Source organism: Lytechinus variegatus, chromosome 2, assembly GCF_018143015.1.
Source record: "Lytechinus variegatus isolate NC3 chromosome 2, Lvar_3.0, whole genome shotgun sequence".
Classification (NCBI taxonomy): Eukaryota; Metazoa; Echinodermata; class Echinoidea; order Temnopleuroida; family Toxopneustidae; genus Lytechinus; species Lytechinus variegatus.
Window position 1 is genome coordinate 33024029 of NC_054741.1, and position 15753 is coordinate 33039781.

General features: G+C 34.0%; 1 protein-coding gene across 1 annotated transcript; it reads left to right on the plus strand.

Annotated features, from left to right (window-relative positions):
* Positions 1-467: 467 nt before the first annotated feature.
* Positions 468-15015, plus strand: LOC121407890 (nucleoporin SEH1-like). Its single transcript, XM_041599128.1, is given in 13 exon segments — positions 468-660; positions 4980-5030; positions 5598-5703; positions 6768-6794; positions 6797-6807; positions 9068-9148; positions 9839-9916; positions 10395-10447; positions 11238-11330; positions 12060-12200; positions 13319-13394; positions 13675-13753; positions 14628-15015. Coding segments are annotated over 13 exon segments (1131 nt in total). The 5' UTR covers positions 468-549; the 3' UTR covers positions 14852-15015.
* The last annotated feature ends 738 nt before the right edge of the window (positions 15016-15753 follow it).

Below are 15753 nucleotides of genomic sequence, written 5' to 3' on the forward strand. Positions count from 1 at the left end.
GTGAAAATAAGCGAAACTTCAATGTCATAACTTTTTATTTACATCCGATTTTGATTAAATTTTCAGCGTTCATACAGCCCTCGGGACAGCCCATGCAAAATGAATGTTACAGCCCCTCCCCCCTTATAAGGGCTTGATCAAATTGATTCATGACAAGGAATAATCCTCGACTTAATTGGTGCAGATGATAACAATGACCTACGCAACAATATAATGAAGCAACGGTAGTTGAGCTGAGTTTGTGTTAGGCGAGCCTCCTGAATGAGCCACCGTGATTAGATAAAAATTGGCAATAGGCACTGATTAATAGATATGGATCATTAAAATCACCAATATTCAGATAAACAGTTGAAATAAATAGATATACAAAATTAATTTTGTACTTTTTACAAATATTTGATTTGAAGTCATCGAATTTAATACAAAGTTTAATAATGTAATGTTCAATTATCATTGTTTAGATTTTGCCAATTTCGTCAAGTCTTCGATTGTCGATCTGTTTTTTGGAGAAGAAACTGCTGTAAAGAAATATTGCGGGAAATCAACAAAATGTTTAAGGCGAAGAGTATTTCTGCAGAACACAAGGATTTGATACATGATGTTGCATTTGACTTTTATGGTCAACGAATGGCCACTTGTTCCAGTGATCAGAGTGTACAGGTAAGGCATTCCACAGGTAAAGTCTCTAACCCTAAACAAACTGCTAATTTAAAATTTATGATTGGTCCCACATATTGGAATCCGCGTGAGAAGATAATAATCGTCATTGTAATTGTTGATACTATCACTATCAGAGGCGCACGGCCAATCATAACCTTGTTCATTGAATGAGTGCAATATGGGAGACTCTCTTCAATATGGGAGACAATCTCCCATATTGGAGACTTGCTTTGCAAAAGGAAACAACACCAACATTCAACAAAAGCATGATTTTTTCCACCCAAAATTTTGTCTCACTGAGGTCAGAAGCCCATTTGTTTTGTGTGTGATCGACAACAAAAATCCTTATCAAAACAAAAGTATACGGTGAATAGATTTTTTCAGGAAACAACAATATATCACTATCAACTTGAAGCATACATCTAAGGCCTAAGGGCTTCAAATGTACCCCATAAAATTTTAAACTCTATTAGGCCAAGTAAAATAAAGTAGTTGATCGTCCTCGCGCGCATCACTTTTGGCTGCCGCATGAAAATTTTTGCTATTTACTATTTTCTAAAAAAAAAAAAAAAAAAAAAAAAAAAAAAAAAAAAATTGTTGTTTCTCGTCCTCGCCATCTTCCCTTTTTAATTGCTGCATCAATTTTCTTGTTATTAACTATTTTTATGGCTGCTGAATAATGAAAAAATTCACAAGATTACTCTGGGATCTCTCTCGCAACTTCAAAAACAATTGCAAAGTCCGATATCGCCGTAATTGCAAGAAAGAAAAAAATTCTGATTTGTTTTTTTATTGGATTTTGAAGATACCATCATAAATTAGCGAGGAAATAAAGTTTGCAAACTCGGAAAAGATCGCGGATTTCTTCATTTTTAGTGCATTTTCGGGGACCCTGCTTACTGAATCTGAACTAATCCGTCGCATGCTCTTGAAATATGGCGCAGATAAATCAATTCTAATGACGTAATTTGTATTTCAGCGGGGTTTTTTGGTGAGTGATTGCGCCTGTACTTCGACGTGTGTTACGGTGATTGTGTGCTTGTGACTCTGTTGGGAGAACTGCATGTGTGCTAGGATGATGTGATTGACTGTGCTGGCGTAACATGTGAATTTGTGAAATGCATTGAATTTTCCTTCGAGATTTCTAATGTCAGGAGGCAATGCATCGAATATTCAATGAGGGATTTAATATTCAATATCAATTTTAAAAATGAATAAAAATTGAGCAGTAGTATTAAACATTATGTACACGATCAAGCACCCGGAACCTGCGATGCGAAACCATACCCAGAGCTAAAAATGAGATTGGCTCTGGAAAATTGAACAAGACTCCATGACAATAAAAAAGACCCCCCATGCATTTTTTTTTACCCTTACATAAATTAAAATGTTTAAATTATTCACTTGACATGAACATTCTGTTTGACAACAATACAGTACCAGTATACATCAGTCATGTCAGTAATAATACATCAATAGATTTTATTTTCCATAGATTTCCAATCAATCGTAGATATTTATACATATATAATAATATGTATATATATGTTTCTAATCATTTATTATTACTATTGAGCATACATCCATCACATAATTCGAGCTTGACATGGCCTGACAATCATTTGAATAAAAAATATAAAAAAAAATAGTAAATAGTAAGGACCTCCCTCATCACTGATGTCAAAAATCAGACCGAGAAAATGCCTCCGTGTTCTTAAAAAAAATAGTAAGATAGCAAATAGCAAGGACCTCCCTCATCACCGCTCTCAAAAAACCCGGACGATCAACTACTATCTTTTTTTACTTGGCCTTATGGTTACTGAAAAAATCCACCTTGAACAAGACCATCGCAAATGTTCCAACTTACCCCAGTACAGGGTAAGTTGGAACATGATGGGGTAAGTTGGAACAATTTAGAGTTAAGAATTCTACTAAAACTACTTAAATCTGTAATATTACATGGTTTTAGCCTATTTGCTTCATTCTTTCAAGTTCAAAATATTTAAAGTGTGGATTTGTTGAACTTTATGTTTTATATTATACAGCCACTCACGCAAGCAGACTAGTAGAATTCCGCATATTTAGGAGCACTTGATTTTACATGCAATTAACTGTACTATCAGCAATTTCATGTACTTCTGCATCAAATTTACAAGACAAAAATTAATTGTTTATGACTTTTGGTTGAAAAACACCATGTGCATTGACCTTGTACATGGAATCACGTATTTGAGCAATTTTTGGTCCGACATGCACGTACAAAATGTTGCATAAATTCGAAACCGCGCATACAGGCATTGCAAATTTGGTTGTTGATAATGACAATAAATTGAGGGCAGTATTGCAGAAATAAATTTAAAGACGTTAAAGAAAGACTTAGACAACTTAGCTAAGTGGTCCAAGAAGTGGCAGCTTCAGTTCAATACAGCAAAGTGCAGATACCTCCATCTTGGTCATCAAAATTCCCATCATCAGTATCATCTAGATGGAGATATGCTGGAGGAAGTTTCAGAGGAAAGAGACTTGGGAGTCATCATGGACTCTCAACTGAAATTCCACTCCCAAGTAGCCAGTGCAGTCTTGAAAGCAAACCATGTGCTTGCTACGATTCGACGAACCTTTGTGCATAGAGACAAAGACAACATCAAGAGGTTATACAAGTCACTTGTGAGACCAATTCTGGAATATGCAAATGGGATATGGTACCCAAGATATACCTCTGACCTGAAGGCTATTGAGAAAGTCCAGCGACGAGCAACCAAGCTAGTACCAACCCTGAAGGAAATGGACTATGGCAGAAGGCTACGTGCAATGAAATTACCTTCCATCAAGAACAGACTACGAAGAGGTGACATGATTCAAGTCTATAAGATAATCCACGGCATTGATGATGTGAATAGAGACCTGTTCTTCACATCAGCTTCCACTCAAGCAACCCATGGTCATCCTTACAAGCTTTTTCTGAAAAGGAGTAGGTTGAGTGTGAGGCAAAACATCTTCAGTGTTAGAGTGGTGAGCGACTGGAATTCTTTGCCTGCTGAAGTAGTCACAGCATCAACAGTCAATCACTTCAAAACAAAACTAGACAAGTTTTGGTCTGCATGGCATTATGCTCATGCATGGGAATAGTACTAGTCACTGCATTGGCACAGCAAAGGACAAATAGCACAGATAGCGATTTATCCAAGCTAGGAAGACAACGTACAGTACAAGATAGACCTGGAAACTTGACTGCAGACACAACTGTATTTTTCCAGTAGATGCGGTATAAAGGTATAAAGAAAATTACAATGTTTCAACTTACCCCGCGTTCCAACTAATCCTGGTCTCCCCTACTGTTATATTTTGCAAATTGATTTGTGGTAAAATATAATTCATTTTATCATTGTAAATATGGAAGGATTGAAACAAAATAAATCAATAATTTATTTTATCATTGTAAATATGAAAGGATTGAAACAAAATACATCAATTGTATTGTTCCCAGGTTGTGTGGACTTTTTTCTTTGATCTACGCATACATGTAATGTACACACACACACTCATAATGGTAAAGTAAATAAATTATGCATAACAAACTCAGATACAAAACAATTTTCCCTTTGTTCCTCATTGAATCCCGAAACCTATAGTATGCAGCCCCCAAATCCAGTTTATTTTTGTTTTCTCTGCCTTGCAGCATATTATAGCAGGAGAAAATCATAGAATAATATGCATAAAAGTGGGAGACAAACAAAAATAATATTCAAAAAATGTAATACAAAAAGAAAACCAAAATATTTAAAGAAGTGAAGTAATAGAAATAAAAAGAAATTAAGAAAAAAAAGAACAGGAAAGAGATAAGAAAAAATAGAAAAAAGAAAAGAAACAAAAGAACATGAAAGAAAAATGAATAAAACAAAATGAAAACAAAAATTTGGAAAAGGGGGAGAGAAAGGGGAACAATTAAGAAGCCATTACAAATAATATTGAACAGCTGTGGTAAAAGTCTATTCTGACTGGAATACAATTAAAAGCCAAGCAAATAATTTTCACTTGCCTTTTGGCAATGGGCATTTCTATTTTTAAATCCTTCAGTTTGTATTATTAATTGTTTTTTATCATATTCTTTAATGATGCAAAGTCAATGGGAAGGGGTAGAAACAGCTTAACCACTGTAAAAAAAAATGAAAGACAAAAAAAATACCGATAAGGGAACAGCTTAATTGATTTTCCCTTTTTTTGTAATTCAAATTCACTTTTGTTGGGGTGGACTTGCCCTTTAATTTCATAATTATAAACCTCAGATTACAAAAATATATATATATATTTGACTACAGGTATGGGATCTAGGAGAAGATGGGGAATGGCACTGTACAGCTAGTTGGAAGGTAAGAAAATTAAACAAGAAGGTGAAAGAAGAGAAGAAGATGGAAAACAAATAGGAAGAGAAAGGGAAGAAAAATAAAAGGAGAAGAACAAACAAAATAAGAGAAAAGAATAATACTAAAAAGAACAGGAACAGTGAGAGTGAGATGAAGAGGGAGGGTTGGGAAGAGGGAGGGGGGGGGGGGGAGGAGGAGGGGGAAAGAGAAGAAAAAGAGGGAGTGAAATGTTGAGACTTGCTCACAGTTAGAAATAATTGGCCAGTAAAATGATTTTATATTTAGATAGATAGATAGATAAATGGTTAATTTGAATAAATAATGTACAAATCTCCATGCGTCGTAATTTGACAACTAAATTGTGCATTGGATTACAATATTTTCACATGGTAATATTTCACATAATAATAATGAAACTTTGTATTAAGGCAACATTTAACAGTGAGATAAATTAATTCAAATTAAAAGGGGAGAGTAGAGAAGAGAATGAAAATGGAAAACAAGGAGGGATTACAATGAATCGATAAACTTAACGTTTACTTAAAATACGTATGAAATATACTGTATTTTCAGACACACAGTGGGTCTGTTTGGAGAGTAACATGGGCGCATCCTGAGTTTGGACAGGTCTTAGCATCATGCTCCTTTGATAGAACTGCAGTTGTATGGGAGGAGATGGGTATGTACCCTAAAACATTTTTCTCATTATTTACTGATTTGTTGTTTATTTTGATACACTGTATGTATTCACATGTATATATGATCATTCCATTATTCATTTCACAAACAATTTATTTGGTTTATCTGCTATTCTATTTTACTAGTATATTGCTGAAATAGAAACAGTTGCACATTGGAAAAAATCAATGCCTCAGTTCTTAGTTTGGTTTATATTGATATCAAAACTTTACGTATATAATTTGAAGCATTAGTTCATCAAATTATTTCATTAATACCTACTGCCATGTTCTAGACAATGTAGGGTGAAGAGATATCACAGATAACATGTTCGAAACATATACAGGTACAATAATAAACAAATGAAGCATTGTAGTCAACCAGAGTATGTACTGATAAATCAATGCATCAAAGAGGTATGCATTATCATCGCATAAGAGGGGAGGTGAAAATAGAACAGAGGCAAAAAATGGATGGAGAAAGAGAGAGGGGGGGGGGGGGGGGGAGAAGGGGAGTGGTGAAGAAAGCAAGCAAAAATGACAGAGGAATTATATGTGATAGAAAACATGTGGTTTTATATACTTTTTACACGTAGGCAAACTTATTGATGAGAAATCATTGAAAAACGTTAATAATAAATAAATAATCAACATTTATAAAGCGCTTAATACGCGTTGTTTCTAAGCGCTGATTGTGATTTAGAAATGATGCTCCACTGATTTATCATGGTTCTAATGTTTAAATTACAATACCAAGGTCTTAATAGACTAAATAGAGGTATCATTATGATAATGATACCATAGCAATTTAGTATATTTTTACTTTTATATGTATTGTTTAAAACTGACATTGACTTCTCATACGTGTATTGGTCACATGCACTTTATCCATGTACTGTATCAATATTGAATGGATTAGCAGTTTGTTTTTGAAGATTTGCTGTCTTTGGGGTCTCAAAGATCCATTCATTTTCAGTTTTTCAGTGTAACTTTTCTGTTCTTTTGAATTTTTTAATGGTAGTTTGATTGAAAAGTCTTTGTTAAATCTTCATTTTATAAAATGCAGTTGGAGATTCAAAGCCAAATGAGAGAGGAAACATCACTGGGTATGTACTATTTTGTTCTATACATGTATGTAGAAATCAATTATCTGTATATTGATTGAGATAATTATCTTTTTCCTGAAATGTACCAGTTTTGGTAAGCTTTCATCCACAGTGCTGCAAGCTTCTTCTTGCTTTCATTAAAGGACAAGTCCACCCCAACAAAAAATTGATTTGAATAAAAAGAGAAAAATTCAACAAGCATAACACTGAAAATTTCATCAAAATCGGATGTAAAATAAGAAAGTTATGACATTTCAAAGTTTCGCTTCATTTCACAAAAACAGTTATATGAACGAGCCAGCTACATCCAAATGAGACAGTCGATGATGTAATTCACTCACTATTTCTTTTGTTTATTATTGTTTGAAATATGAAATATTTTGATTTTCTCGTCATTGTCATGTGAAATGAAGTTTCATTCCTCCCTGAACACGTGGAATTCCATTATTTTAACATTTTGTGCTTCAGGCAAGGAGGTCCCAATCGTCAAATTCGTAAAAATCGAAATATTGTATAATTCAAACAATAAAAAACAAATGAAATAGTGAGTGAGTGACATCATCAACTCTCTCATATGGATGTAACTGGCTCGTTCATATAACTATTTTGTTAAAAATAAGCGAAACTTTGAAATGTCATAACTTTCTTATTTTACATCCGATTTTGATGAAATCTTCAGCATTGTGCTTGTCTGATTTTTCTCTATTGATTCAAATCAACATTTTTCTGAGGTGGACTTGACCTTTAAGTTTTATAATGGGATCATACCTTGAAGAAAGATATTGATATCCAAATCTCTCTCCAGGCAGGGGTGGGTGATCCCTATTAACCCTGTGTGGCCTGATGTTACAATCTTGCACATTCATACCATTAAATTCTACAATCATAATAATTATTTTCCCCCTACCTTCTAATTAGATTTATAAGCTAATAAAAGGCAATAGTTCTTGGATAACATCTATTCATTTCATTTATTTTATTTCAACACGGTAAACGAACTTCTGCCTATGGCTGTTCTTCTGAACATCTGTGCGTACATATTAAAATCATGTTACATGTAATTAAGATACATAATACAAAATGAATATACAATTAAAATATTAATATTACAAAGAAAAACAAACAAACAAGTTTACATCACTCTGGCGTCCAATCTGAATGTGTTGAAACTAGTTACTCTTAAGTCATTAGGTAGTTTGTTCCAGCTTCTGGCCCCCCCTGTACTGTAAACTTCTTTTCTTATAATTGCTTTTAACTAAGGGTAATTTGATTTTTAGAGACGGTGATTTTAGCATGTAGTTACAATCACTTAAAATGAATTGTTTACGGATGCTTTAATATTAAAAGTATCAAATGTGCAATATGGAAATCTTGAAATAAAGATAATATCATGGAAACAATTGTCATTATTATTCCCTCAAAACTAATTCAGCGTGCAAAGAGTTAATTGGCTCAAGTGTTGATAGCTTCCTTTGCATGTAGTAGACTTCAATGTTTCCAGCAAAATTTTGTAGCACTTCAGCAGCAACTGCATCCTCAAGGAGGAAGGGTTTGAGGAAGCTGTCAGCATCATGTCTGAAAGCTTACAAAAACAGGTACCGGTAGATTTACCTGGTTGTAATCAAATATCTTTTTACTTTTACCATCACACCGACCATAGCCGTGTAACATTTAGTCTATTTTCGTTCCCGAAATCAAGCATATGCCGTGCAGTTAATTGCAAATTTGCGATTGATTGCCAATCTCCATGAAACAAGGAATGTAATCTGATTTGCTATTAAAAGTTAAAAGTGACCAATCAACTGTGAAATTGCAACAGAATATGTGCAATTGATTGCAAATATTTTCTTGCAACACCCCCTTAGAGTCATGTTTCCCACTAGCAAAGGAATTTGAATCAAAACAGACCTTTTAAAGTCAATGGTATAGCAAGGACACTTGGATAAGAAGCTAATACAGGAAACGCACCTGTATGTAAACTTTAAAGTTAGTGGCTATTTGTAATACTGGTGTGCAAAATTCCTAGCTGAAATTTTGCTAGGATTTTTCAGAGGAAAAACTAGGATTTTGCATCCAATTAGGTTGACTTCTCTGCAGGAGTATGGATAAAAAGAAAAAAAAATTGGAACTCATGTGTAATCTTATATAATTTGAAATTGGACTGGATGAATGAGAATCTTCATGAGCTCTAAATAAGTTTATGAAAGATGAGAAACTAGCAGTAAACCTAACTCTGATATTTCCCATCATGCCCTTGCAGGCTCAGCGAGCAATGCTTGTAGACAGCAGAACGTCTGTCTCGGATGTCAAATTTGCACCTCATCATCTTGGCCTTCAATTAGTAAGTACTTATATAAAATAATTCAAATATTATTAATTGATAAATCAAATCAATCAATTAATACAATATGTACCATATCATTTGATTTATATTGATAACAAGCTGATAACTGATATGCAACATTTATTCAATTTCCATTTGATTTCGTTTATTCTGCATAAAAAACATAGCAATCACAAAATTACAAAATTGTTATATATTGCTTATTTTCATGATTTAACCACTGCATATTGTAATAATAACAGTAACTGTAATAATGATAAATATGTTTTGTGTAGCACATGTCACAAAAAGGAATCCAGTTCCTATGTGCATAGAAAAAAAGGATCACAACTAACTTGAAACTTGTAGATTTTTTCTTTCATCATGAACTGTTTAAAAAACACACAAAGACATTTGTATTTTTCAGAGATTCATTTAACAATTTTGGGAGCGTTTCTTGAAAGGACTTGACATACGTTTTTTCCGCCAAAGTATGTTATATCCGACAATTACCTAACAATTGTGCTTTTCAGCCAATAGAAATCAAGGAAAATTGTCAGATCTGGGGAACGTTTAATGAACGGACCTGTCAGACATTTTATCCGACAAGTCCTGTTTCATCCAACGGTTACCATAGAAAGAGTGCTTCTCAGCCAATAAAAATGTATTTTTTCTTCATATTTTGATAAATTCCTTTTTTTTTTACAGGCAACATGCTCAGCAGATGGGATTGTTAGGATATACGAAGCACCTGAAGTTACAAATTTAGCCACAATGAATTTACAGGTAACAAAGAATCCTAAATGTTTGTGTCTTCAAGTCCACCCTAACAATATATTGATTTGAATAGATAGAGAAAAATTAAACAAGCATTTCACTGAAAGAATTGGAATTAATTGAGATTTTTATGAGGGTTTAAACTTTTGCATAATTTTTTATTAAAAAGCCAAATCCATCCTAGTAACGTTGAGTTGAATAGAAAGATGAAATTATACAAGCATTGCATCGAAAAATTAAGATAAGAATGAGAACGTTATGACATTTTAAACCTGCATTGTGTCATATGGTATAATAGAGATATCCATAACATTGGTAGTACCATATGTCAGTGAGAGATTCCATGATATCACACACTGTTACTTATGTATTTTATTCTGTGAAATATCAAACATTATTTTTCCTTCAAATATAAATATGAAATGTGGCTCTACTTTTCCTTAATCAGTGCTACACTCTGTTTTGTTTTCTTCATTCACTCTCATAGACAGAATTACAGACCAAACTTAGTTGTAGCTGTTTATCATGGAATCCTTCAAGGTAAGAAAAAAAATATCATTATTATTATTATTTTAATGGCAAAGATGAAAGAAAAGTCAGTGAATACAAAACACGTTGATTTTGAATTCAAGAGAGGCAGAAGGATGCTGGGAAAAGAACAGAACTTCAGATCAACTTGAAGGTCTTCTTTTCCAATATGTGTGACTTTAATGGATCTAATGTAAAAATAAATGTTTCCAATTAGAACTGTTCTTTGATATGTTACAGTGGACTGTTACAGTTTAATTATGGACTTTAATGCAGACTTTTTCTTTGATATATTTGTATTCAGATATGTGTTAATTGTAAGGCTGACTTTCAAAAAGTGAGATTTTATTATTCTGTACTTTGATTTAACATAAAATTGGCATTTCATTTTCTTGGTATTGACTTTTTCATCAACATGGTTATTATATTTTTTTATGAAAGATAAAGTGATTTCACAAACATTTTTTATCAACTAATGATCTGCTGATTATGTTTGCATTCGGATTGACAGATGAATAAATAAAAGATTTAATGGGTTACTAGTAGATGAATGAATAAAAAAATGAATGAATGAATGAATGAATGGATTGATGGTTTGATGGATGGATGAATTAACGGTCAAAACGATGGATGAATGCATGAATGAATATTGAATGAATAAACAAAAACAAATTATATTATTTTTTGAAATAAATTAATGTATAAAAAATGAAACAAGGAAAGAAGCATAATGAAGATATTAATAATTAGATGAATAGAAAATGAATGACAAAGATTGATTTTATTCCCAATATATCCCTAGAGTGCATCCACCCATGATAGCTGTAGGTAGTGACAGCTCTGATCCCTCAGGAGGAGGTAAAGTTCAAATCTATGAATACAAGGAAAATGAAAGGTTAGTAATTGCCACACCAACCTCGGATAAATAATTTCCCCTATACTCTCTCAAAGTCTGATGATGATGATGATGATAATAATAATAATAATGATGATAATGAATAATAATTATACTAATTATAATAATAATAATAATAATAATAATTAATTATAATAATGATAATGATGATAATAATAATATAATAATTATAATAATAATAATAATAATGATAATGATGATGATAATAATGATAATAATAATAATCAGCATTTATATAGCGCCATCTATCTAAAACAATCTATTCCGAGGCGCATTGTTATTATTACCCCGGCTTAAGCTCGTGCTGCCTTTCAGCACTTGGTGCATTCGAGCAATTAAACTTGCCGGGTACCCATTCACCTCACTTGGGTAGAGTGCAGCACAATGTGGCCAAATTTCTTGCTGAAGGAAATTACGCCATGGCTAGGATTCGAACCCACGACCCTCTGTTTCAAAGTCCACTGGGCCACAACACTGTGCTTGATATACTTGTATATTGTAGTGACATATTTTCTATGAACATGATTTGATATAATTGTTTGATTAAAGTGATTGACTGTGATTGAAAACAAAAGAGGGATAAACACAAATAGTAATAAAGTTTTTGTGAGATGAAGTTTTGATTTTACTTATTGTGAATAAATAATCTCTTGGCAAGAATCAGTTTACTGATATCATCAAGCTTTTATTTTGTTTTTTGTTTTTTAGAAAATGGCAGAAGATTGACACACTGAATGTGATCACAGAAGCAGTCCATGACCTAGCCTTCTCTCCAAACCTAGGTAGATCATATCACATGTTAGCTGTAGCAACCAAAGATGTTCGCATCATGACTCTTAAACCAATGAGGTACGTGTTATTATCACTGGTGTTAGTCCTTGCGTCACACCTACTGTTCAGGGGAGGTGAACTATTGACCCCCCCCACTTGAATAGCATGACGTCATGGATTTACGCTCGTGGTTGTTATTGTATAGTTGTTGGTTAAAATCATAATCCTTCTTCATTTCTTAATTTGTACTGTTCTCTATTCTGTGTGCCTGATTCATCTTGGTTCACTGCCCTGAAACTGCAAGATTTCGACCCCTTGAATGTGTTAAGAACATGACTGTGAATCAGGAAATGGGTGTCAGGCCCTAGGCTGCCTAAAAGAAATCTTGTAAAATATCTTCTAGCAGTATAATTTGGCCAGTCAAGTCCATGGACCAAATTATGTTCAAATGAATGTAGTCTTAGTGTCTTACAGTAGAATGAATAACAAAAATATAAAAGCTGATTGGCTAGATGGTTTACGCTGCTACTTTCTGTGCCCCATCAAGCCAGTGCAAGGACCAAAACAATAATGATAGCTGGATTTATGTAGTGTCTTTTACCTGAGGACACAAAGCGCTTTCTATTATTACCTAGGCTATAGCTTGAGCTACCATCACCTGCACTCAGTGCATGCAAGGAATTAATCCTGCCTGGTACCCATTCACCTCACCTGGGTCGAGTGCAGCACAGTGTGGATAAATTTCTTGCTGAAGGAAAACACGCCATGGCTAGGATTCAAACCCACGACCCTCTGTTTGAAAAGCGAGAGTCAGAACCACTAGACCACAATGCGCCCACATAAATATGATACAAGTAATAAGCACAAGACAGCAATAGCATAAAGTTCATATGTCCAATGTTTCAAAGACTAGTCAACAAGCATACTATGTACTGGGATTTCCTTACGATTTCTGAGCAGCAGCAAAGCATTAGCTTTCCTCGTTTGACTAGCTTGGAATGATCACGCTTTGCTTTACAATGTTGAAAACATGATTTGCTCATTTTATGACAAACGGAGCAATTGATAATTTTGGGTCTTTTGAAATTTTGGCACATGATATTTATTCACCTTTCCTCAGACTTATGGATCTTCTGTTGGATATGATCAGAAGTCATTTTTGGTAACGACAATTTGAATTCTTGTTAAATTTTCAGGAGAGATCAGTTTGTGGGTTCAACAAGGATTGAGATCAGACAAGCAGCTCAACTAGTAGACTTCAAACAGAGTCAGGTAAGTATAATCTCAAACTTCTGACTAAGAAAGAGGGAGAAATAGTTTAAAACTTTATGACTAAAAGCCTTCATGGCATTTTGATGGTGAATGTGACAATTTGGTGCATTCATCATGATGATAATGCCACAAATTGATAGGGGGGGTAGACAATTTGAAGATGAATAATTTGTTTAATGGATGTGTACTTTAATAATAATAATAATGATGACGATGATGATGATAATAATAGTAATGATGATGATTGTGATGATAATGCTGCTCAATGTCTTCTATTTAGGTATGGAGAGTAAGTTGGAATGTGACAGGTACTATCTTAGCTGCCTCAAGTGATGATGGATATGTCAGATTATTTAAAGGTAGGTGAAAATTTTATCACTTTTTATAAAAAAATTAAATGATCATCTTATTCACTGACTGGCTTGAAAAGTATTAAAAAGTGCAAATAAATTTGTATGGGACATTGAGTTTATTCTTTTTAGTGAGCAACATTTTCATCAAAGCATAGGGACATTTTCCATAACATAAAAGTGGTTATCAGTGACAGGTTTCACTGCATGACAGTTTAGGTAATAGTGATCCTCATCAAATCAAAGTCAAGAATTTCACTTGTGGCACCTGATATGCATGTTTTTATTGAATAAACTTTGCTCCTTTTTTCGGGGACAAACTTTATGAGGACCAGGGACCTGGGAAGGATTTTTTTTTTCAGGGGGTGCTGATGTAAATATAACAAGCAAAAAAAGAAAAAAGTTTTCACTGCAAAATAGAGGTCATTTGGTCCTGAGAAATTTGAAAAGCCAAAAAAAAGAAGGTTTCGCTACAAAATGTTTGTCATTTTGGTTACAATTGTCAATTTTGGCACACCTACCAGAAATCCAGGGGGTGCTGCCCCTATGGAGAATAACATACGCAGCACCCCCCCCCCCCAAAAAAAAAGAATCAATTCTTTGGGATGCTGAAGCACCCCCAGCCATGATGAAGACCCAGGAGCAAATAAATAGTTTTTAAATAGTTTCAAAAAGGGGATCTTTTGTGTTCCCCATACTGTTGAATAGACTTCCTGAAAATATAAAACATTAAATCTCTGTTCAAGTCCTTAAAAAATGTTCTAAAAACCTTTATATTTAGGTCCAGGTTTCATTATGCAACTTAAACACTCTACAGAGTGGATTAGTCACTCTATAAGTCACATGTATTCTTCTTATTATTATTATTTACATTGCACTTCAGCCAACTACCTTGACAACTGGAAGTGTATCCAAGAGCTGAAGGGTAGCGACGGAGGCCCCTCACCCGCCCTGATGACCGGGGTTCATTCCAGGCAAGACTACCCCTCCCATCGGGGGCGCAACACCAGCAGTGGTACAAACCAGCAGCAGAACGGTGCCAGTGCCACCCGGGAACCGAACGCACCACTGGGAGGTCGTAGCAGGTACCCTTTCATGACCTTGTGATTGTGACCTTTGCCACATCCCACCCCTCAAGAGTACCTCATAGCTTATCAAAACTCATCGTCATGGAAACTATGTAAAATTGTTGGTTGCTTGCAAGAACTCTGTGGGATTGATACTTGGGTCTAGGACATCATGTTGGTCTAATACCAGATGGTCTAAGCCTCAAATTATGTAACACTACTATGACTTGTTCAACTAGGTTAAGTCCAAACTAGACCAATCATTGCACTCTATACTTCCACAAAATGCTGCATATCAACTTCATTCAATTTTCCTGACAAAGATAATGTACCAAACTTAGATAAAATCGAAATTCATTTTACAGTCACATTGTCGTTTTCATTTCAAAATTAATCTTTTCTCATGAATGGATTAATAAAATTTGTACATTATGAATAGGTTGGAAATGTGAACTCCATGAAAATAGCGAAGTTAACCTACAGATGGTTAATCAAGTTGATAAGAATACCAACTACTTTGTCAATATGATATTAGTTTAAAAGGTAAAAAAAAAGTAGTTGCATCAAATCATTATTTAATGAGCAATTCTTTTAAATCAAGTTTAATTGTCAACATATATATCTAGATCTGGTACATTGATGTAAAATTATCGTTGTGAAATCATGAAATCTTGGCTCAAACCGATAATTCTGATGATCACTAACACAGAAAGGCATTTGTGGGACAGTGTATTGATATTACTTGGGGAAAATACCAGATATTTGTTGGAATTCCGTGCTCATTTTGCTTGTTTTTTCTCGGCAATTACACATTTTCTTCCAGAGCCATTTGACACATATTTTTTTATTTATACATACAAACAATTTTATTGGATTCTTTTCGAACTCATTTGTAGATCGTTACCACAACTGGTAACTTTTAGTCATGACTTGGCTAAAAAC